Consider the following 24478-nt stretch of genomic DNA (forward strand, 5'->3'; position numbering starts at 1 on the left):
GGGGTTCAATGGCTCAAACCTCTAGGTGATCTCTACTTCAATTTCCAGAAGTTGATCATGAAGTTTCAATACCAAGGAAGGGAATGAATGCTAACTGGCAAGGTGGAAGAGGTCAAGACTGTAGAGTCCAAAATATTGGGTAATATGGTGGAGAATGGTAGTAAGTTATTCATGATCAAAGTAGTACCAAAAGCTATAAGAGCAGAAATTAATGTTGAGAGTCATCCTCAAATTTTGGCTCTCACAGAAGAATTCAGTCAACTATTTGATAAACCTAAAGGGCTGCCACCTACTAGGGGATCCTTTGACCATAGGATTCCTCTACTGGGCAGTAGTAATCCAGTAAATCTTAGGCCTTATAGGTACTCATCCAAGCAAAAAGATGTAATTGAAAAACTTGTGCAGGAACTGCTAGATCAAGGTATTGTCTAGGCAAGTTTTAGTCCATATGCTTCACTAATGGTGCTCGTGGGAAAGAAAGATGGGTCATGGAGACTTTGTGTTGATTATCGGGCTCTAAACAAAGCAACAATCAAGGACAAGTTCCCAATTCCAATAATTGAGGAATTGCTTGATGAGTTGGGAGGGGGGGTCCAAGATCTATTTTAAGGTCGGGTTACCACCAAATCAGAATGACCCAGGATGACATCTACAAGACAACTTTTAGGACTCATTCTAGACATTATGAGTACCTAGTAATGCCATTTGGCCTAACTAATGCTCCATCCAACTTTCAAAGTCTAATGAATCATGTATTCAAGGCTCATTTGAGGAAGTTTATTCTAGTGTTCTTTGATGATATTTTGGTGTTTAGTAGCAGCTTACAGGAGCATGTGGGACACTTGAGAATCACCTTTGAGCTGTTGTTACAACACAATCAGGTTGCCAAGAAGGGAAAATGCACTTTTGGAGCTAATAGAGTGGAGTATTTAGGCCATTTTATGGCTGCAGAGGGGGTAGCTACTGATCCAAAAAAAAAGTGGAAGCAGTACGACAATGGCCTATTCCTAAAACCATCAAGTCACTACGAGGGTTCCTTGGTATAGCTGGCTATTATCGAAGGTTCATCAAGAACTGTGGTATAATTAGTAGACCATTGACAGATTTGCTTAAAAAAAGGGTTCAAATAGTCAGATAAGGCCACCAATGCTTTTGATTACTTAAAGCAAGCACTAACTACTGCTCTGGTGTTGGCCATGCCAGTTAGTTCATTGATGTTCATTGTGAAAACAAGTGTTTATGACTTGGGTGTTGGGGCAGTCCTAATGTAAGAGGGCCATCCTATAACTTTCATTAGCAAGGGACTGTCTGTAAGCACTTAAGCCTATCAGTGTATGACAAGGAACTGCTGGCTCTAGCAATGGTTGTGACTAAATGGAATCAGTATTTAGTGGGAAGATAATTTGTGGTCAAAACTGATCAGAAGTCCCTCAAATACCTTCTAGATCAAAAGCTACATACTGGATTTCAAATGAAATGGGTGGCTAAACTTATGCAATATAACTTTGAAATAAAGTACAAGAAAAGAAGGGAGAATAAAGTTGCAGATGCTCTCTTATTAGTAGTTGTTGTTGCTCTTGTGGACTCTTCATTGTTTGAAAGGATAAGGGACAGCTGGTCTAATGATGAAGGACTAGCTAAATTGATTGAGGACCTCAAGGAACAATTAGAGGGTCACAAAGGATACTCTTACATCCACCAGCAATTGAGAAGGCATGGGAAATTAATGGTGGGTAAGGAAGTCCAACTTAGGAGGGATCTGATTAGCAAGTCGCATGATACACCATCTGGTGGCCACTCTGGCATGGATAACACTTACGGAAGGTTGGCTGGATTGTTCTACTGGAAGGGCTTAAAGGAGGATGTGGTCAACTATATCAGACAGTGTGAGGTTTGTCAAAGAAACAAAAGTGGTTTTGCAGCTTCTCCTGGCTTGTTGCAACCTCTGCAGATTCCCTCTTCAGCTTGGTCCAGTATTAGTATGGACTTCATTGAGGGATTGCCCAAGTCCAAGGGCAAAACTACTATTATGGTGGTAGTAGATAGACTGACAAAATATGCTCACTTCATAGCCCTAACTCATCCGGATACTGCAGCTTCTGTGGCACACATGTTTTTGGACCAAGTTTATAGATTACATGGAATGCCCGAAAATGTGGTTAGTGATAGAGACCCTATTTTCATTAGCAGGTTCTGGCAAGACTTGTTTTCAATGCAGGGAGCTGTGTTCAGTACATCAACTGCTTACCACCCGCAATCCTATGGTCAAACAGAGGTTGTAAACAGAACATTGGAAACGCATTTAAGGTGTTTCTGTGCAGATAATCAGCAGGATTGGGGGATGTATCTTGCCTTGGCTGAGTGGTGGTATAACTCTACCTTTCATTCAGCAATTCAAACAAGTCCCTATGAAGCTTTGTATGGGCAACCTCTTCCTAATCATTTGCCATATCTACTAGGGGAGGCTGTAGATGAAGAGGTGGACAGGAGCTTGATTATTAGAGAGTTCAAGACTCAATTGTTGAAGTTTCATCTGGCCAAGGAACAACAAAGGATGTCTGATCTAGCTAACAAATGAAGGAGTGATAGACAATTTTCTGAAGGTGATTGGGTATACCTCAAAATTCAACCATACAGGCAGGTCACTCTATCCAATCAACCTTTCAACAAGTTATCTTCTAAGTATTATGGGCCCTATCAAATAAGTCAGAAGATTGGAAAGGTGGCTTACATGTTATGCTTGGCTTCTCACGTTGCTTTGCACCCTACATTTCATGTTTCACAGCTTAAGCCTTGCTATGAGATACCTCAAAATTTCAATCATCCACCAATGGTTGACATTGCTAGCCCTTATTGTGTGGATCCAATAGTGGTGCTGGACAGAAGGTGGATCAAGAGAGGGAACAAAGCAGTTGCTCAAGTCTTAGTACACTGGAAGGATATGTAGCCTGAACAAGCTACATGGGAAGACTTTGTTGCCATTAAGAGGAGGTTTCCAACATTTATTCCTTGAGGACAAGGAAGTCTTTTTAAGGAGGGAGAAGTGTTGCACTTTTGATCTAGAACAACTTCATATGTTGTGAAGGACAAACGTAACTGATTGGAGGGGGAGTTAGTTAAAGATAATAGGAAATTACATTTCAGTTTTAGTAGTTTAAATACTAATTTCATTAACTACAGTTTAGTTCTGTAATAGTTTTATTCTGCATTTATAGTCCTCTGACAGAGTTATTATTTAGTACTATGAGTCAGCTAGCATCCAAGAGAGGTCACTATCCTTGGACGGCTATATATTGTACTGAAAGGTTCTCTTTCCTTTCTTATGAATGAAATTATCTAGTGTTATCTTAGCTAGCTTCTTTTCCTGTTTTTCCTTTTCTAGTTAATTCTTATCTTAGTTATCACTATTCCATTGGGATTTTCATTTGCAAAAGCTCATTTTGCAACACTTGTATCTAGCCAAATCTATCAAGAACAAAGAAAAAGGCCAAAAGGGTGTTTGAAAATGACAATCTTGGATATGAAAAGGGACTAAAGAAGCAAAATTAACTTGCAAGATTTGATCTTTTTTGTGTTTTCTTCAAGTTTTCACTATATAGCAAAAATCTATCAAGAACAAATAAACGGGGCAAACGGGAGCGAGCGTTAGGTTGCCTGATAGTAGTGTAAAGGTGCACAAAGCTTATAAGAGTTTAGAAATAACGTACATATTATCCTTTGATCTAACTTGCGAGATTATAATGTTGTTATAACATTTGGTATCTAATGAAGTGAAATGCTATCAGGTTTTTGTTTTTCTAAAAATTAAAAAGTGCAAACCATTTTAGACAATCCAATTAAGCTCAATGCTTTCAAAAATTCACAGATTTTCTTGTTTTTTGTTTTGACCAATGAAACCAAGTTTCAATAAACAAACCCGAGACATGGTTTTAACTTAAAAATGATAGGAATTTCACATCATTCTAAAACAAAATGGTAGTGCCAAAATTACAAAGGAGAAACCGCTAATGTGTAGTTTCACGTCAAATAGATGAGGTCAGTAATGGGGTACTCAAACACAACATCTTTGCCTGAAAGCTTTCTGTTAACTGTTGAAAAGGTCTCCAACTTATACTTGGGGCCAACGTGATACTTCCCAACAATCTCTGCTGGAACAACCAACTCCTCCAATATGGCATCATGAACAGATGAAAGAGTTCTGCTGCGGGGTCGTTGCGCACCCAAAGAACCTCTCAATATTTTTGGAGAGCTCGAGCCATAGGTTGTACCCATAATTACACAACACATCCAAAAGATACGACTCCATATCACATCTGTAGGTGTCTGGCAATTTCCTGTTTTGTCTCATAACTCCTCAAGCCACCAAAAGATGTGAAAAGGCACCGCAACCAACACAATCATCATTAGGAATTCTGTAAAAGATTTAAAAGTAAATCAATGGACATCAACGAAACAATTAACATAAAACATAGGGAAAAACCAATTTCGAGAAGGTGGTGGAATATGAAAAGCATATGACACACACAACCAAAACAGAGGTCGTATGTCACGTGTTTATGAATCCCATATCCCATTTGATTGATTTGTGAATAAACATATCTCAGTCTTGCCAAATGAACCCACCTAGCTCTCCCTAATTTATCCTCTATGTCGCCAGAGAAAAGGAAACCAAACATTATACAAAGATAACTATTTGCACAATAGAATCTGACAAGCATCAAATCATTCGTTTCAATATGGGGCTTGGTCTGCAAAGAGCATGTTTTTCAATTTCCATCACCCCCCTATAGATGATCTGGCCCCTTGTTTTTCCTTATCAATAGAAGGTTCTCTTACGGATTACTTATCGCAAAAATAAAAATAAACCCCACGTACACTTATTAGGTTCCAGGACCTTTCCCTTCAAAGCAAGAAGTTCATTGACATTACCTTTAGAAAATGGTGCAAAGGATTTCCCACAGCCTTGCTTCACAATGTCAGCATCATCCGAGAGAACTAGGTGGAATTCAGAATTGGTACCCCAGAAGAAGGGCACACTGCCATCAACATCCTATAACACCAAAACTCATACATTTAATCCAAGACCGAGAATATCAAAGATAAGTCAAGATCAAGATAAAATGATAAAGAAAACTTACAGCTAGAAAGGTACTCTTCGAAGCACTATCATAAAGAACGAATGCAAACTTTCCATGAATATCTTTCACAACTTGATCTGGAGGATAAGGACCTCTATCCCTCAAAGTCCTGTAAGCCTCAATAACAATGATCACTTCATTTGCAGTCTTGTTTAACCCATACTGTTGCTTAAGATGTGCTACATTCTCGATGTGGCCTTGAAACATGCAAGGAATGTCATCCACAACAGCAAGCACACAACCTGGGAAGAAGAGGGTTTTCATGTTCAGATGAATAAGCCAAGAATCCAGAAGAACCAGGTTCAGATGAGATTGGAGATTGGAGATAACGACATCAGGTTGAAACATCACAAGAATCTATAATAGATTCAGATTACAAACATCTGCTACAAATTTAAAATAATTCCCCAAAAAATCAAAGGTAACAACCTTTTATGGATAATTTCACATGAATAAAAGAGATCATCAAACCCATGAGGAGCTTAGCAGCTAAGGGGAGATAGAAGTTCGGATAAAAGAATCCCAAGTCCGACGATTAGGAGTCTGAGACAGAGAAATAAAAATTCCGACGGTTATGGAGTATGAGAGAGAGAAAAAAATTACAGTAATAAATATTAAGAGATCTCAAATATTAAAAAGAAATAGATTAGAGGTTTAACTGAGTTTGGCTATTACCGTTAAACTTACCTAATTGTGTAAAAAAACTTTACACAGTCAGTGCACACAAGTTAATCTCTTAAAATTTAAAGAAGAAATCATACTAAGAAGTCAAGGGTTCAACCTCTACAATATAAATAAGATATAAGTTTGACCATATATAATGTAATTTTTCGACAAAGGGAATTCGGATAAACCCCTTTCGGTACCCTAGCACCGCCCCTCTAGTGTCTCCTAAATAAACTAGATATTGTTCAACCCAATATAAAAAGAAAACTCTACACAAATTCAAGTTGAATTCAACATTAATCAAACAACAAAAAAATTATGCTTGTATATATTTGGCAAACAATTAAGTCTATGATGAACACCCAAATACTGACAAACAATACTAGTTATGATAAAAAGTGATTAATCAAATCCAGAAGGAGATCATTGAACAACAAAAGAATATTGATTCAACAATTAGTGGTTATTATAGATTTAGAGACTTGATAGAAACTTACCTTGATGAGATGAAACTATTAAAATTCATCATTTTTTTCAATCGGAGGTGACAAGCAGAGTTGTTGTTTTAGAGCAGTTATCTTTATCCTTCAAATTGAATAAGAATTAAGTTTGCAAAACAGAGAGGATTAATGGGGACGTGTCCAAGACTTGATGTCCATATCAGCACTCTGATCTGACAAACCACCAGCATTTCAAGAAATCTTGGTATGCTTGAGATAGTGACTTCTTTCTGAAATATAATGAGCTACTGAATCATTTGCCTTTCGATGTCTATACTTTCCTATTGTAGCGTTGTCAGAACAGTAATATGTCCTAAAAACACACAATGATTTCCTCTTTACTATTCAAAATTCAAGTCCTCTGAAGCTGAGGCAACTTATGGCCACGCTCGACAAAGCGCAACATGAGCTTGTCAGCCTCTTCTACTCTGCCACCTTGCATCAATCTATCCCTCACCTTGTCACAGACCTTTAAGTCAGGAATAAGGTTCCGGTTGAACATTCGACACGCCACCTTATATGATGAAAGAGGATTCCCTCCCTTTAAATAGCTCTCTATAAGAATGTGGCAGGTATTTGAATCAACTCTTGAAGCTGTCCTGAGGACCTTTCCCAATAGCTTATAAGCCTCATCAGTATATCCTAAACCACAGAGTTTTTCAATAACCTGATTATAGGCAGTCTTGCACCCCTCTCTTGAAAGCATCTTTTCCAGTAATACCAACAGATCATCCACCCTATGTTGCTGACAAAATCGATGGATGACTGTACGATATGTCACAGCAGTGGGAAGCACCCCTCTATGAAGCATTTTATTGGACAGCCCAATAGCTTCCTCTATCCTTCCTTGTTTTCCTAATCCATCTATTAACGTTGTATATGTGACAACATCAGGGTGTTTATTGATTAAATACATGTCATCAAGGACAGAGAGAGCAGCATCCAACTCATTCTTTAGACAGAAACCATGAATTACAGTGGTGAAATTCACAACATTAACAGCACATCCTTTCTTCAGACATTCTACCATAAACCTCTTTGCTTCATCTGCTCTGCCCTCTTGGCAAAGAGATTTAATGATCAGGTTAATTTCAACGGGAGAAAGGAAAAAGCCCTTTCCAATCATTTCCCTACCCACCTCACAGGCTTCAGACAGTTTCCCTTCCCTACGATAACCATGCATTACCACACTAAATGTAATAGCATTCGGTCTCCACCACCATTCTTCACACGTGTTCATAATCTCCTGTGCCTCAGCAGACCTTCCACTCTGGCAAAGCCCGTTTAACAGGGCAGTGTATGTTACAGTATTTGGCTTGCAACCATATTTGTACATATGTTGAAGTAACTTTTTTGCTTGATCAATTCTCCCTGCAAGGCAAAACCCATTCAGTACTGCAGTGTAAGTAACCACATCAGGAGGACATCCTTTGGCAATCATTTCATTGACCAGTTCCTTTGCCTTATCTAAACTTCCTTCTTTACAGAAGGAGTTCACTACAGCACTATAGCCCACTTTATCCACTCGGAATCCTCTTTCTTCAGCTTCCCTTAAGAATCCTAAGGCTTCATCAGCATGACCATGCTTTGAAAGCATATGTATAATAGTGTTATAAGTAACCTGGTCAGGCAATAAGTTACTATCTTTAGCCATTTTCTCCACCAACTCCCTCACTTCATCAGTTTGTTTCTTCGTGCAAAAGAATGCAATCAAAGTATAATAACTAACTTTATCTGGGTAACAGCCCTTATACGGCATTTCAGCAATCAACTCTAACGCATCTTCAACGCGATGCACATCACAATAACCTTTGATTAAGCAATTGTATGTAACAACATTTGGTGTTATCCCAACTAGTTGCATCCGCTCCAGAAACCTCAATGCTTTCTCAGTTTTATCACCCTTCACCAAAACATAAATTGCAGTGTTGAATATAGACAAATCAGGCTCAATTCCTGCTCTTTGCATCACATTCAGGATCTGCATTGCTTTCCTTAAATGTCCAGCTCGACTAAAAGCAACCATCACACAACCAAAATCTTCAGGTCTCTGTGGAATTCTTCTTCGTGCCATCAGTTTAAGAATGCGCTTAGCTCCCTGGCACAACTTTGTCCTGCTTAGAAGTTGAAGCATCACATAGTAAATGATAGGGTCATGTCGGTACCGCCACTGCTGGTCTGCCCAATAAAAGAATTTCAAAGCAATTCTTTCATCTGATTGAGACGTTAACACAGCACAAACTTGGTGAGGCTTCATACTTCTTAGCAAACGCCTCAATTCTATTTCAAGCTGTGGATTCCAAGCTGACAGACGTTCAATTAATCTACATGTTTCCTTAACCAAATGATGTCCCATTTCCTCTTCAATTCTTCCAGAAATGCCAACATTTTCTGCCCTGTTGACTTGTTTTTTACTTTTACCAAATGAATCCAAAACCTTAAAATCATCATCAGTACAGACCAAATCACCTCCTCCATCTTCATTCTCTGAATCTTCAAACTCATGGACATGGTCAAACCTACAACTACTAGCATTATGTATATAGCAGCAATTTTTTCCATCATCAGTAAAACAAGTATCAGAAAGGCTCAAAACTTTACATTCCTTAATACCCAATTCTTCTTTTACAACATACCCATCTCCAGAATTACCATTTTGCAAGTATAATTTAGGGTTCGGATTAAATCTAGGGCTATCACTTGTAGAAAATAATGCAATGATTACTCCATTATAAGTAAATGGGTTTCCACGAAAATGGATTCCCGATAGAGAAGCCCCAAATTTTGCAGCATAAAGACGATTATACCATGAACCAAACCATAGAATGTTGCAAAGCTTTCTATGGCTAGGCAAGGTAGCGCATATATTCGAGTTCAACAACATCTAGTCAGAATCTAATGCATTTCTTGTACACAACAACAAAGTTCAGACGAGTTCCAATAGCTTACTTGGGATGACAGCACTTCTCTTTACTGGGGAAAGTGAAGCCTCATTCATTCGCCCTATTTAATTTTGACCTTTCAAGTAAAAAATATGTGTATTCAAAAAAAAATTTAAAAATGAATACACATAACTAAATAAGTTGATTCGATTTTTAATGTATTATAAAAATAAAATCACAAAATTTAACACATAAAATTTTTATGATTAATTTTTAAAATTATATTTTAATATACTTAGTTATGAATATATCTCCATGTATTAATTTCATATAGAAAGAGGTGTAATCATTTGATTTGAAAATGCAATGAGTATATTTGAAATTAAAGCATATTATCAGAGTATTCAATTTAATTAACCCTCAATTTTATTATTCTCTATATAATATGTGAGGTTTATTATCTATCAAATATTTTTTCATAGTTAATATGAATCTATTTATCGATGTATTTCATATAAAAGATATACATAAAAATATAGTAAGCGAGTTAATAATTCAAAAAAAAATAATTATGTTCTCATTCGAGGTTGAATATATTGAGACTTAATTATCGGGCGTAACGTTTTTAGATTACTTTCTGAAAAATTATATTTGGCGAGTGTAACATAACATTTATCTTTTAATATAAATGCAACCGAAGAATCTTAAATATCAATAGATGTGATGTATGCAAAAGTCATACAAACCTAAATTGTATATTTGAAAAAGGAACAAGAACGATTGAAAAATGAAATATTTAAAGAAGTTTTATCATATCAATATGACAAAGAATAATAAGACATGCTGATGTATTTTATTAGTATTTTTCAGTTACTTCAACACATAATTCTTAGATACTCAAGAAAAAAGGTACACCAAAGTATATGTTGTAATATAAAGATTCAAATTCGTTGATATTTCAATAAAATGTACTAAGTGACATTAAAATTTATTGTTAAATGCATGTTTAGTGCAATATAAACGAAACAAAAAAATTACTAAGAAAATATATCTTGACATATTGATGAAGAATGTACTATCCCCCATTTAATAGATTATAGATGCTAAATCTGTTTAAGTTTCATTCCAATCGCCATTTCAAAACGATCTTCATAATTAATATACAATTAAAAAACAAAGTGATAATATTACGTTTGGGCAATAGAGAGAACATATATAATTAATTGAAGAAAAAGTAATTCTTTAATAATTATTTCAAAGATCGCGTGAAGCGTAGTCAAATTCCCTAGTATTAGAGAAAGAGCAGATTTGTCAAATTGTATTTTATTTCTAATACTAAAAAATAGGTAAAAGAGATTGTTAAAAAAATCAAAATAATTAAAAAAGATAAACTTAATATCGCAACCACAAAAAAGATCAGTATGATAGAGCAATATCTAAGAGGAGGTCTATGAAATTATTTCTATAAAATATCTAGGTAAAATTTTCATTAAAAATTATAGAAAATACGGAAAAGGGTCAAAATTGCCCCCGAACTATATGAAATAGACTATTTATACCCTTCGTTATATTTTGGGATAAAAAATGCCCCTGATGTTATCCTAAGAGACCATAAATACCCTCAAGAGTTAACACCCAAATTTTTGTTGATGTGGCAAGCCACGTGGGACTAATCCTTCCACCTAAGCGTTGCCAACTAGGATTCACTACAAAAGAACTAGACTTTTAGCGGCAACAACAGTCGTCACAAAAGCCTAGAAAGTCGTCACTAAAAGTTTTTAACATTAAATTCTAATTTTGTGTTTTTTTCTTCATTGTTTTTAAAAAACCAAATATGATATCAATTAAGTAGGAGTTGAAGACACAATATGTTTTATTTTTATGTCATATGTAAATGTATAAAATGTACAATGATGCATTATATATATATATATAGTAGGAGATTTGAATCGAGAAGTAATTTTGATTATTTTTCGTAATAATATTGGATGTTTTTAATATGGATATTGCAAGTTATTTATTTTAGAAAATTAGGTCGCAATCGAATATTAATTATCATATTTTTTTGTTGAAAAAATAGGTTTTACTGGCGAATGGTTGTTGGAGCCTTAGTCGCCACTAAAAATCACTCATAACCTTTAGTGGCAATTTTTTGAGATTTTGTGGCGACTTTGTCACCACTAAAAGTCAAGTTCTTTTATAGTGAATCTTAGTTGGCAATGCTTAGGTGGAGGGATTAGTCCCATGTGGCTTGCCACGTCACTAAAAAATTGGGGTGTTAACTCTTGAGGGTATTTGTGGTCTCCTGGGATAACTGCGGGGGTATTTTTGATCCCAAAATATAATGGAGGATATAAATGGTCTATTTCGCATAGTTCAAGGGCAATTTTGACCCTTTTCCGTAGAAAATAAAATTGAATTGTGTGAGAAAATACCAACGGAAAAAAAAAGAAGAAACAATGGATCAACCGACGAACCCACCCGCTATATTTCCTTCTATTGGTCCCTCAGGTCTCCATTTCGAATAAATACCGGCACGTTCTCCTCATTCGAATTACACGACCCACATCTCCTCTCCGATCGAAATGGCCGCCGTCGAGAACGGCAGCGCGCAGCCGCAATCAGCGTTGATCTTCCTCGGCACCGGTTGTTCCAGTGCCGTTCCCAATGCATTGTGCCTGATCCGCCCCTCTGATCCTCCATGCACCGTCTGTTCTCAGTCGCTTACCATGCCACCTGTAGAAAACCCTAATTACAGGTTATTTCTCCATTATCTGCCTTCTAATTTTACTGCATTGTGATTGTTTTTTGAATAGTTGCTAACTTTAATTTGCTTTCCAGGCGAGTGATATGTGTGTGTAATTTGTATGTTCTGATTTAGGTTAGTCGAATCTAGCAATGTGTTTGATTAGTAATTGTTACATTTTCAGTATTGAGAACTGTTTAATTGCAGCTTATCGAATTATGGAGTAGTGGCTTATGATAAACCATTGCGAATTGATTACTGGTGAGAGCAGGTACAGATTGATTGATTGATTATTGGGAACTGAGAAGAAGCTCAGGAAGCAAGTACATATTCATGCTTTTCATTGTACATTTAATTATTACAGTGGAAGTCTTTTGATGATTGTTTATGCATAACTCTGTGAGATCTCATATAAAAGTTCAAGTTGTTAGATAGATACATTTATTTACTTATAATTCTTGTGTTTATTTGTATTATTGTTGATTGGTTGTGGTGAGATTTGAATCTAGAACCTCGATTTGATGTGGTACCATATTGAATTATGTGACCGTCTCATTATACAAATCTTACTAGAACTGTTCCTTTTTTATCAGTACTGTTACTGTAAAGAAAAGAAGAATAGGATGAATTGGACAAAGATACAAGTCTAAGCTGTTAGAGAAAGGAAATGCATAATTCTTATACTAGGTCTGCAACATGTTAGACAAGTATCAGCTATATACAGCAACATTTATGCACTGTGAGAATTGTTTAATTGAGCTTAAAGTTATGAGGTAGTGACTGGTAGTAACAGTTGTCTAATGGCCTGCAGGTGTAATACATCTCTTCTTATTGATTATTGTCAGGACAATGGTGAGCACAAGTACATATTAATTGATGTTGGGAAGACGTTTAGGGAGCAAGTACTTCGGTGGTTCACTCGTTATAGAATTCCTCACGTTGATTCTGTGAGTTCATTTTATGTTTATTGACTTACTTTCTCCAGTTGCATTACTAGTAGATTGAGGTTGTGTAACACAGTTAATGAGAAAATTTGTCAAATGTGCATTAAAAGTTAATTTGAGGAATAACTTGAACAATCTGGTTTGTGTATAAAACTTAGATTTACATGCTACAAGGTAATTACAACAACATACCTAGTGAAATCCCACAAGTGGGGTCTGAGGAGGGTAGGATGTGTGAAACAAATGCAACCACGCAAATTAAAAGTTCATTCATGTGTTGGTACTCTTATTGCCAAGCTTAACTTACCTATACAATATGGTTATACCTATGGATCCTTTGAAAGTTATAACATTAAGATATTTCTAGGTATATGATTTTTGTTTGTTCTTTTTTCCTTGATTATACTTTCTCTTCCCTTCTGCTACACATGTTTCTATTACATGCCTTAGCATTGATTTGCTTCTTTTAGTCTGTCATAATTTACATGGTTATCTGTAACTAAGAAACAAGATTGCATGTAAATGGTATGGATAATGAATAAAGGATTATATGTTTTTTTAGGATCCTTTAGAAATGGTAAACCATTTTTTGCATGCGAAACATGTTTATCTTTGTATTACTTCTCACTCATCCTTCATTTGATATGTTAATATGCTTGTAATATTTTGCGACTTGGAGGCATCACATTTTCCTAGCTCTGCTTCTTTCCATCTGTCTTCAGATTTTCATTTGATCTGCGTGTCATCTGTCTTCAATTATTGATAAAGATATAACATTGCCTTCAAACAAGGGAAATGTCGCTGAGATATTTCTTTATTTTGCCTTGAATATTCCCCAAATACTTTAAGATTGGAACAAGCACAAGAATGCCCTTGCACTAATACTTTCTATATGACCTCACTTGAAAGTCAATCTTTAAATATCCTCTAGTTTCTTTACTGTCCAGAATAACCTAATGGGTCAAAAGTTGACTTCATTACCCTTTTTTTACATTAATATCCAAAAGCCACATTACATTTGCACCATAAGTGCACTATATTTAGTTTCCCATCACGGCAAGTTCATATCCTAGGGCAAGGAGATGTTCTGTGTTTTTTGGTACTTAACTGTAAAACAATTTCCCCATTATTTCCCTAGACTATTCTGGGCAGAGTTTCTTTTATTTTAATAATGCTTGTGTTAGGGTAAGGTCTGTCTACACTCTTCCTTTCCCCAACTCCACTTGTGGGATCACACTGGGTATCTTGTTGTTTGTTGTGTTAGCATTTAGCAGAATATGCAGCTTATAATGAGTTTCCCAAGTTCCAAATTGCTAAGTATATCACTTTTACCTTGCTTAAAGAAAAGGCATCGATCATCATAATTCATATGTAACTTGATGACAGTATAGATACTTCAGGTCTTAGCACAAAACCTGTGTTTTGGGAGAAATTCATAGTATGTTGCTCTTTTGCTTGGGAATTGTAACTCAACTAACTTTCTAATAGTAAAGGAGCTTCAACATTGCCAAGCTAGGGGGTGCAAATAAGCTGAGATAGCAAGCTGATAGAAATTTTCGAACAAAACTCACTTTGTGATATGACAAGTATGGTGTTTCATCAGTCTGAAGCAAACAATTCATGAGGATTTGGGAAACCTTAGAGGTGGTATTTGGGGCCCTATTTATCTGGTTTAAGCATTCTAGGTATTTATTGAATTATGAGACCTCAAAAATGCTATGTTATCTGGAGCTGAAAAAACATTAGAAGATATAGCTATTTCAGCAGTTGTGGGAAGTGTACCGAATAAGTTGTTTGAGTTTCCTCTAAGCGTTTTGCATCTGGGCTTATTGATAGAGATATTAGAAACTAGGATGACGATGACATATGCTAAAATGCACATCCACGGGGTTTAAATCGCAGTACATGAAAAAAAAAGAGGTAGAAACATCTAGCAGAATTGATAGACATCAAAAGTTTCTGAATTTTGAAGATGATTCCTAAGTGAGGAAATGAACTGTGCTACCACTTAACAGAAGAAATCATCAAAACTATAAGTCAGACATACAACACTAATCTTATTCTCCAGAATTCTTCACCAAGATTAACAGTTTCAAAGGATTCATCATAAATTGGCTGGTAACTGGGAATATGGTTTTAGTGCCCATATGGATTAACTTATGTTTAGGTGCTTTTGACTTTTAAGTAGTTTCTTAGTTTTGTAGGTATTTGGAAAGGTTATAAAGTGCTTTTAAGCACCCACTTTTAGCCAAAAAAGTTTTAAAATAAGTTAAAAGTAGGGTACCATTTACTTATGACTTTTAGCTTTTGACTTATAAGTTACTTTTTATAAGCCCATCCAAACAGGCCCTTAGTCAGTCTTTTAGTCTTGTCAGTGATTTTAATATAGTCGAAATTTAGAGAACTCCTTGTACTTTTGTATTTTAACCTTATCGCTCAAACTTTTGGGGAAGGAACAAATATTGGAGAAATTCAGTTTAACACATAAAGGTCTGCAGGACATTTATTAGTTCAATATTCTTCCTTCAGCTTATGTATAGAATAAAATTTATTTAAGAGGTTGCATACATAGGGCATCTTGGATTTGATTTAACAGTTTCATGGTCTGCACCAGCTCGACTCAACTTGCCAAAAACAGAAACCTCAATAACGAAGGTCGAATGTTTTCGAACCAGAATTCTAGGTACAGAAAATAAAAAGAGAACATAAATTTTCTCAGTTTGAGAGAACACAGAATTTCCTAGTTTTTGTTCTCAAGAAACAAATCTGATATCTGATGGACTTAGTTTCTATTCGATGTAAACAAACTTTATTAACATATTTCAATATGCAAAATAAAAGATTTTTTATTTTACTTTTGGATATTAGCTTACATAGCAGATGGAGATCTGGTTCAACCATCTGCTTTGTTATTGATCAGAAAGCACTAAAAATACTAGTCATTACCATATTTCTCTAATTCTTTGGACTAAATTTAACTGAATGGTGGTGTTCTCCAATAGAAGAAGATGTAAAAAGTCTAGAGAACTGTGATAAGAGAGAGGTATATGATTGAAGCAGCTCACTGATTTTATCTTCGATATTGTTTTGTGAGATAGAAAAATCTTTCAATGTTTTTCTGTTCTATATAGAGCTGTCTATTTGGAACACAGTTTACTTAGCTGGAGGTTGTGATGTCATCAGATTATTTTGACTCATGAGCATGCTGATGCAACTCTCGGCTTGGATGATATCCGTGCAGTGCAACCATTTAGCCCAACAAATGACATTGATCCGACACCAGTGTACCTGACTCAATATTCAATGGATAGGTACGTTTATGAAAATTTTGCTGCTTGTATATGTCTACCAGTGATAACCAAAAAACAATAACAAGAGAAAGAAAGAAAGACTATGAAGGAGAAGATGGCTTGAAAGTCCGTGTGTCAATTCCTCCTCAATTTGGAAGATAACATTTAACATTTAGTTGAAGATCCTGTCATGATTTGGACTTTGTGCTTTTATTATTACTTCCATGACTGTACATTGTTTCTACTAATTTAGTGGTTTTCCTGTTGAAGTATGTGATACAGGTTTTCTTTGTACTATAAAGATTTTTTCTTCTTCAAGGTTACGGATAAAACTTCCCCCTTGCATGAAATAATGTAAAAGGTGTAATTTGTTGGGATCTCACTATTCCTTTCTGTTGTTACTTCTGCCATAATTTCCTTTTGTCCTAGATTCATTAATAAAAAGTACCTCTGTAGATTTCACTAATAAACAATTATTGCATTTACAGCTAAGTAATGACATTGAAAATATGTGCATGTGTACTAAACATGGCAAGCTCTTCTGTATCATCTTTGGAATTTATATATAATCATGTTTCATTTATGCACCATTTGCTTCTTGTGCAATTTTCGTGATTCTCCTAGAGTTCTTTATCTGAAACAGCATTGTTCAGAAATTCCCTTACTTAGTCCAGAAGAAACTTAAGGAAGGCCAGGAAATTAGACGTGTGTCACAACTTGATTGGCAGATTATTGAAAATGATTGTGAAAAGCCTTTTGTTGCATCAGGACTAGAATTTGTTCCGTTGCCAGTGAGTTTCACCATACCTCCTTTTATTCTAGTGCACTCAATATTTCCTTGTGTCTTGTCTTTTTTAAACTTGTAGACTTTGGATGTAGGTAATGCATGGCGAAGATTATGTGTGCTTGGGGTTTCTTTTTGGTAAAAAATTCAGAGTTGCATATATATCTGATGTTTCACGCTTTCTTCCAACTACTGTATCCTGTGAGTATTATCTCTATCCCTCTGGTATGTGGGGTTTGCTCTTTGATCATTGTTGATCTTACCTTTTCACCCAAGGGACTGAATATTCCATCCAGTCACTGGACTTGAGGATAGTGGAAGCCTCCTGGCCTAGTTCTCATTAGATGGAAATGTGTATATTCTTGATAAATGAAGGTCGAGTCTTGTTAAGGAAGAATTTTTTTTTGCAGACATTTCAAAAGATAGTGGTCAACAACTAGATCTGCTTATTTTGGACACTCTCTATAAGGTCAGAGACATTGTAAAATTTCAAGTATTTGATTACATCTAGCCGTTGAAGCCCATAAAAGCCTGTTATTCATTCTAAATTCTAATTCATGTCTATGTCATTAAATTTTAAAGCAATAGTTAATCTATGTGGTATATGACCACATGAACATGCTTTGGTTGGTACTAGGATGCATCGCAGAAGATTCTGTCTGTGCATTCTCATTGTTGGTTATTCTTCAAGATCTCACTTCAATAGCATAGTTACTAAATGTCCTCTTTATACCAACCCAATGATTGTCACCATGAGTGGAGTAATCATTTGCATATATGTTGTACTATAGATATATTTTTGTTTTTGTTTTTGTTTTGGATAACAGTGGTATTTAGATTTATATGTGCACGCCTTGGCTAATCTACTTAGCACCCACTTACCCCCACAAGTTCAAATAGTGGATAACTCTGTCCATCAAAGTTAAAACAGATGGAAAGAGAATAACCTGGCCTTTGCGTCTTCTGGGATTTGAACTTCGGTATCCCATGGTCCGTTCCTACTTCATTGATCACTAAGACACATCCTTGGGTGTTAGATATAATTTAGTTTTTTCTCAAATGATCCTCAAAACATGAAATACCAGCTTGGAGACTGCACCCAAATAACTAACTTACTATTTAGAAAAATGAAATTAGTCTTAAGGGGGATGGTTTGAGTGGTTGAGGAGTAAGGAGTAATAACTTGGAGACCCAGTTCTGATTCCTAGCTACAACAATCAATGTGAGCCCATTGCTCCTTTGGTGAGTATAGGTATACATGACACCTGTGTTTGGCTTGTAAACCGTAATAATTTAGCCGATGAATTAGTTAAGTATATGCAATGAGCCCAAGTGTAGTAATTTACCCAATGAGCACAAGTGTTGGAAGGCATACACAACTTGAGGCCTACAATGTTGAGAAAACGTTGCCACAGAAGACCAGTGACAGAGCAATGAAGAAACAGATGGCTAATGGATTCTGTTTCTAAACCACAAAAGGAAAGCTAGAGCATAATTAGAATCCCCTTCTCTTTAAATTCTCTTCAGTCAGGGCTCAGGCAAACCTCTCTTGTCACTAACCAGGAGAAACACACAACTTTTGTGGGAACCTTGACTTTCCGAATATATCTCCAGGGCCACTGTGCTATTTGCTGATGCAAATTACAGTGTATGGTAAGCAGAATTCACTGAAAAAACACCATCTTTGCCAGGTTTCCAGTAAAGCTTATCACAAGACTCTTACCCTTTGAAATCTTCTAGAGTCTTAAAAAATTCTAGAACTCCTACTTCCCAGTCATTTCGGGCCTTTCTAAAGTAATATTCCACCCTTGAATATCCCAGATTGTGTCTAATCTTGCTTCAGGGAGGGAAGCAATGTTGTAAAGGTCAGCGAATAAATCTTTTAGAGTACCATGGCCTAACCAATTATTAGCCGTTCAACCATTTCCCACCTTGATGCTGGAGTTGGCTGCAATAATTTCCCTGTGTGATCTGATAGACTTCCATACTCCAATCCTATAGGAACAACTGACACTCTTTCAGCACCATTTCCCATCTTGCTCATATTTGGCTCTGATTACCCTATGGCCTATTCCATAGAGCATTTTCCTCCTGATTATATCTCCATAGCCATTTTAACAATGTTGTGAGCCTGCAAATTTTTAATGCCCAATCACACTCTCTCCTTGCTAGTAATTAAGGATTTTTACTAAGTGGATTGCTTCTGTTTGTTTTCTTGCCAATTGAAGTTTCTTCTTAGTGCATTGATTTTGTCCTTAACTTTCTAGGTCCCACTTCTTGGGAGTGAAAGCCACTTGATTGTAAGGAGAGGAGCGGCTGTGAAACGGCAATTCCCCACTTTCCATTGAAGTAGGGAGGGCCTCCTACCCCACCATTCCGGCCTATCTTTACCGATGCTGAAGATAGCTTGCTTACCTAGCTGCCCACTTGAGAAGCTAGTCGCCAGGAAAGAAGCGAGGAGGAAGCGAAGCTGTCTATGAAGCTTTGATCTCCCCTTGTAGTCATAATACTCCAGCTTGCGCAGTACTTTCAGTACCCAAAGGTAAACCCAAATAGACAGTAGGTAGATAGCCTACCCCACACATCCCAAAATGGCTGCCAAGGTTTGAATACCCTCTGCTTCTTTAACGGAATAAATCATACTCTTCCTCCAGTTGACATGAAACCCTGAGACTGCCTAAAAATGACTAGAATTAGTTTTAGATACCATAATTGTTCTGCCTTAACTTTACAAATACCAATGAATCAATCAACATAAAGAAGATATGTGATCTCCACATTTTCCCCTTCCCTGTTAGAACCATTGAAGTCTTTTAACCAGTCATTCGGCTTGCACACTTTAGCATTTGATTCAGACCTTCCATGACAAAGAGGGACAAGAAAGGTGATAGCTCAAACTTCTCTGAGAAGAGAAAAAGCCTTCAAAAGGGAGTGTAATGTAAGTGAGGGTGCCCCCCCCCGTTTTTTTTTTTTTTTTTGTTAGCAAGAAGTGGTTGGACCCATTTACCTAAGTACAGAACCCAGCTGCCTTGATACAAAAAGCTATCCAGTTGATACACTTCCTGCCAAAACCCATATCCTTGAGAACCTTGACAAAGTAACTCCAGTTAACATGATCATAGGCCTTCTCAATATCAAGCTTACAAAGAATACTAGATTCTTGCCCTTATAATCTAGAGTCCAGATATCATTGGCAATGCATCCATGATCTGTCTGCCTTCTAAAAAAGCCACCTGGTTCCCATTGAACAGCTCATCAGCCACTTTCTTCAACATCTCTGTCAATTTTTTTGAAATAATCTTGTACACACTTCCTATTAAACTAATAGGTCTGAAGTCCTTAAGTTCCTTAGTGCTACTTCTTTTGGGGGATGAGAGCAATATAGGAAGCATTAAAGCACTTCTCAAAGTACTCATTGCATTGAAAGTTCCTGATGGTATTCATTAACATCTTCTTTCACAATCTCCCAGTACTTATGAAAGAAGCCCACATAGAAACCGTCTGGGACCAGGTGCCTTATCTGCTGGACAAAGTCTCAGACTCTCCACCACCTCCTGTTCTTCATTCTTTCTCTTTTGCTGAAATTCTAGTGCCACCTTGATACGAGAATTGAGGTCTCCAACTTTCTTTCTTTTTTTTAAGTAGAGATTATGATAAGACACAATCTCCTTCCTAATCCCTACTGGATAAGTGATTAGGTTCCCCTGTACCTCTAGCTTATCTATATGATTGAATCGTCTGTGAGAATTTGTCATTTTCTAAAAGACTTGGTGTTTTCATCTCCTTGCTTCAACCATAAAGTTTTGGACCTCTACCTCCATGAGATCTCTTCTTTCTTTTTTTCTTGCTATATCCTGGAATTCCATATGTAATGATGCCCTTTCCAGAAACTCATTTTCATTTAGTGGCCTTTGTTCCTGCAAAACATCAAAACTGTTAATTTGATTTAAAAGCCTGATCTTCTTCTTCTGCAGGTTCCCTTCATAAGCAATGTTCCATTCCTTCAACTTGGGTATTAACAGTTAAGTTTTCTAGCCAAGATAAAATCAGGCCTTCCTGATATTTCAAAAGATTTCCACCACCCCTCTACTCTCTCCTTAAATCCTTCCACCTCCATCCACCAATTTTCAAACTTGAAATAGGACTTTGTAAAATCCCATTCCCCACACTTTAAAAGGACAGACACACAATTCTTGGAAACAGGCTGTTTTTATTTTATTGAATTCCTCATCCCATTCAGATGAGAAGAGAAATCTATCTAATCTTGAAAAGCACTCGTGAAGATTTTCTTTGTCCCAACTCCCAAGTATGTTTCCCTCCAAGTAAAGGAGGATGGACAAGCTCCAAATATTCTATGGTTTCTGAGAATTATCTCATTGCCCTGGAAACCCCTCTGCTATTCTTCTTTTCTGTAGCATATCTAGTGATGTTGAAGTTCCCACAAATCATCCAAGTCCCTTCACATACCCCTCTGATACCATCCATTTCCCACCATAATTCTTCTCTCTCTTCGACTATTAGGAGTATAATTCTTCTCTCTCTTGGTCTATGAATCCTCTGCATTTCTGCAGTCATTTAACTTCAATATTGTTAATTAGTGTTCAAAAGACACAGCACTTTCTTCATACAATCATACATTATCAATAAATTTAGAAGCCTGGATTATACCATCATCTATTATCCATTAAATCGTAAGTTTGGACTCTCGTGGTGGAAAATAGGGTAAAATGGATTAACCCATTGAGCTCCATCCTAATTATAAATACCCCATCTATTCAGAATATAACAGATCTCCTACTAGCAATTTGTGACCTACCAGCCAAGCACTAATCATACTATGAATAAATGTTATGCACCAAGCTTCAATTGGTTAACAAAATGTGTTTGGGAAATTTGAAATTAGAAACTAGAAAGGAGGAATTGTAGCAATTCCATTTGAGGTGCTATTCATGGTTAGAACTAATTAAGGGAATTTGCAAGTGCTGCATGGGGCGGAGTACATAAGTATCCCTTTCAACTTGTTTTGAAGATTCAACTACACCTTTAAACTTTGCAGGAGACCTATTACTTCTTGTCATTGTTTGAACTGCAACTCCTGCCATCCTGAGAGGTTTATAACCATAATAAGATGAGAACATGGTGGTTTTGCGCTGAGGCACCCGACTATAAATGGTTGCTGGACCCTTATGAACCTTAACTCTCAGCACATTCAACAATTTTTTAAAAAAAATTCTCCTCTTTTTTTTTTTTTTTGTATATTTTCCATCTAGGATTGATATATACAAGACATACCATTGTAAATGATTGGGTGTTCTTTTTATTTAGGCTAGTTAGGTCTTATTCTCTCTTGTACTTGATTTTGTCTTCAATATGTGCAGAACGGTTCCCACAATGTTCACCTTTGCCTTACTCAGGTGTGCTTACTTTATAGGAACTCTCTATTTGACCTTTGTATTGTTCATGCCCTATTTTAACATCTGAAAATATATATTTTTTTTCCAGACTCTCGAGGCGTTGAAGATACTATGCCCAAAGAGGGCTCTACTAATTGGAATGACTCATGAATTTGACCATCACAAAGATAATGAATTCCTTGTGGAATGGTCTAGAAGGTATACTTTCTAATTGGTCCTTTAGAGGACGGGGGGGGGATGCAAATTTTATGATTTAGCAGCTTATCTAGAACTTCACATGATTATTTGCTTGCAGAGAAGGTATACCAGTTCAACTTGCACATGATGGATTGAGGATCCCTGTTAACCTATAAAGAGGTATGATAATATCTCTGACATGTCTTCCATGATATAACTTCCTTAAATTATCTACTTTCATTAGAGAATATTAGGAGTCATAGTATATGACTGTAAACCAAGAAGCATGTAACTTCTCAATGATTGTGGTATACAAATTAGCTCTTCAATGGTATATTGGATTTTAGTAACAATCTAAGCGACTGCAATGTTCTTATTCTATGCACTTCGAAACCTAATGATTTTGACATCATTTGAAAATGCAAATTATCAGTAGTACATCTGTCTGTATGACCAAAAGTATTCAACCATGACTTCAGTTATCGTTGATTAAACAGCTAGTCATGTGATAGAAAAGGACAAGCTTAGTGATAGTCTTTCACGGAATGTCAAACTATAGGCCTTGATATAGAAGCTTCTTCTGCCTTGTTATTACACTATTCTAGATGACATCTGATTGATTGGTCAAAGATTGCTCTGTTTGGCATGACAAAAAATGTTTTCTCAGTTTAGCGATCTAAACTTGTACCAATGTTGTTTTAGGATGAGAATTAGTTTTCTCTAGCTGTTCTATTCTTACAACACTCAACTTGCTACCTCCAACTATTTAGTATTGTATCAGTTTTTGCTACTTGGAACTAGTATCAATTGTTAGTTAACATATGTTACCTGCATTTTCACGACTCCCACAGTTACTGCCTTTTATGTAAAATTATTGGTGAAATAGGTTTCTTTTGTAAAAAATATATACATACAAAACATTCCATGTTATAGCGACTAACTCATAATCTCAACCAGATGATACTGCGGAATGGACAAAAGAGAATATGCCTAAAGACTGAGTAAAGGCTCTGAGAGCATCCTTTTGATCTGTTAGTGCAAGTAGATTATATACATGGAAATAGTTGGGACATGATGTAGCATTGATGTCGATGTTCACCAGATTATACTTGTGTATTTTAATAATTTTCTCAAGAATACTAGGTGTGTGGAGTTGAATATTAATCATTTGTTAAGCTTATACGAAAATGAAGCTTTTGATGGCAATTTCATTTTCATTTCCTGAATCTGAGAATTAGTCCTCCGCTCAGGAAATAATGATAGCTAGAGCCTAGAGAGAGGTGTCAAAACTGGACCTCGCGACTTTTGAAGTCATTAGTATGCAATGGCGTAGTTAAACTGGATTGGACCAATCCGTTTTTGCAGCTGTAATAATTGTAGGAGCATAAAGGACTAGCAAATATGCACATAGATCTAACTTCAATTGCTAAATATATCATTTTAATATTCCTGAATTAAGAATTCTTTCTCGAGTTTTATCAAAGTTGGATCTAGCTTTGCAACATGTTCCTAGTGGGAGAGGAGGGTGCTTAAGTTCAAGGGATGTTGGCATTGATTTAGCTGATTAATCTTGTACATAAGTGGCACAATTACTTGCTCTAAATTATGATTTTAGGGAACAAATGAATGATTTGTTTTTCATCATTATGTAATGATATAATAAAATAAAAATATATATTTTAAACTTAGGTCACAATACAATAGGATAGTGTATGTATATATAGGGAATATAATGTCGCAAGAAATTGATCAGGGTTGTTGAATTCAATTAGAGGGTAGGAGTTGTAGTTTCTGAATTCATTTCTACTCACAAACAAATACTTTATTTTAGGAATAATAAAGTAAAGATTAGAGTGGTCCAATGGATGAGGTGGCCACATTTGTCATACTATACATGGTGAAGTCAAGTGATTGATAGTAACTTTGACAAACTTGTT

At 36.2% G+C, this 24478-nt stretch overlaps 2 protein-coding genes across 3 annotated transcripts; one reads left to right on the top strand and one right to left on the bottom strand.

Moving 5' to 3' along the window:
* Positions 1-4485: 4485 nt before the first annotated feature.
* Positions 4486-9249, bottom strand: LOC125842244 (pentatricopeptide repeat-containing protein At1g09900). 2 transcript variants are annotated; one of them, XM_049521501.1, is made up of 4 exons: positions 6302-9249; positions 5568-5681; positions 5139-5380; positions 4486-5050 (listed from the first exon to the last, which is right to left on the bottom strand). In XM_049521501.1, the coding sequence occupies exon 1, from the start codon at positions 9186-9188 to the stop codon at positions 6657-6659; it is 2532 nt and encodes an 843-aa protein (XP_049377458.1). In that variant the 5' UTR covers positions 9189-9249; the 3' UTR covers positions 4486-5050; positions 5139-5380; positions 5568-5681; positions 6302-6656. The 2 variants fall into 2 exon arrangements, with proteins under 2 accessions (XP_049377458.1, XP_049377459.1); XM_049521502.1 differs by lacking the exon at positions 5568-5681 and having other exon boundaries at positions 4487-5050.
* A 2368-nt stretch (positions 9250-11617) lies between these two features.
* On the top strand, positions 11618-23729 carry LOC125842330 (putative hydrolase C777.06c). The gene is made up of 10 exons (XM_049521607.1): positions 11618-11944; positions 12744-12879; positions 16060-16187; positions 16810-16957; positions 17046-17151; positions 17361-17419; positions 22329-22364; positions 22453-22562; positions 22660-22721; positions 23499-23729. Exons 1-9 carry the CDS (start codon positions 11772-11774, stop codon positions 22715-22717), a joined length of 954 nt encoding a protein of 317 aa, XP_049377564.1. The 5' UTR covers positions 11618-11771; the 3' UTR covers positions 22718-22721; positions 23499-23729.
* The last annotated feature ends 749 nt before the right edge of the window (positions 23730-24478 follow it).

The sequence above is a fragment of the Solanum stenotomum genome, chromosome 10, assembly GCF_019186545.1.
Source record: "Solanum stenotomum isolate F172 chromosome 10, ASM1918654v1, whole genome shotgun sequence".
Lineage (NCBI taxonomy): Eukaryota > Viridiplantae > Streptophyta > Magnoliopsida > Solanales > Solanaceae > Solanum > Solanum stenotomum.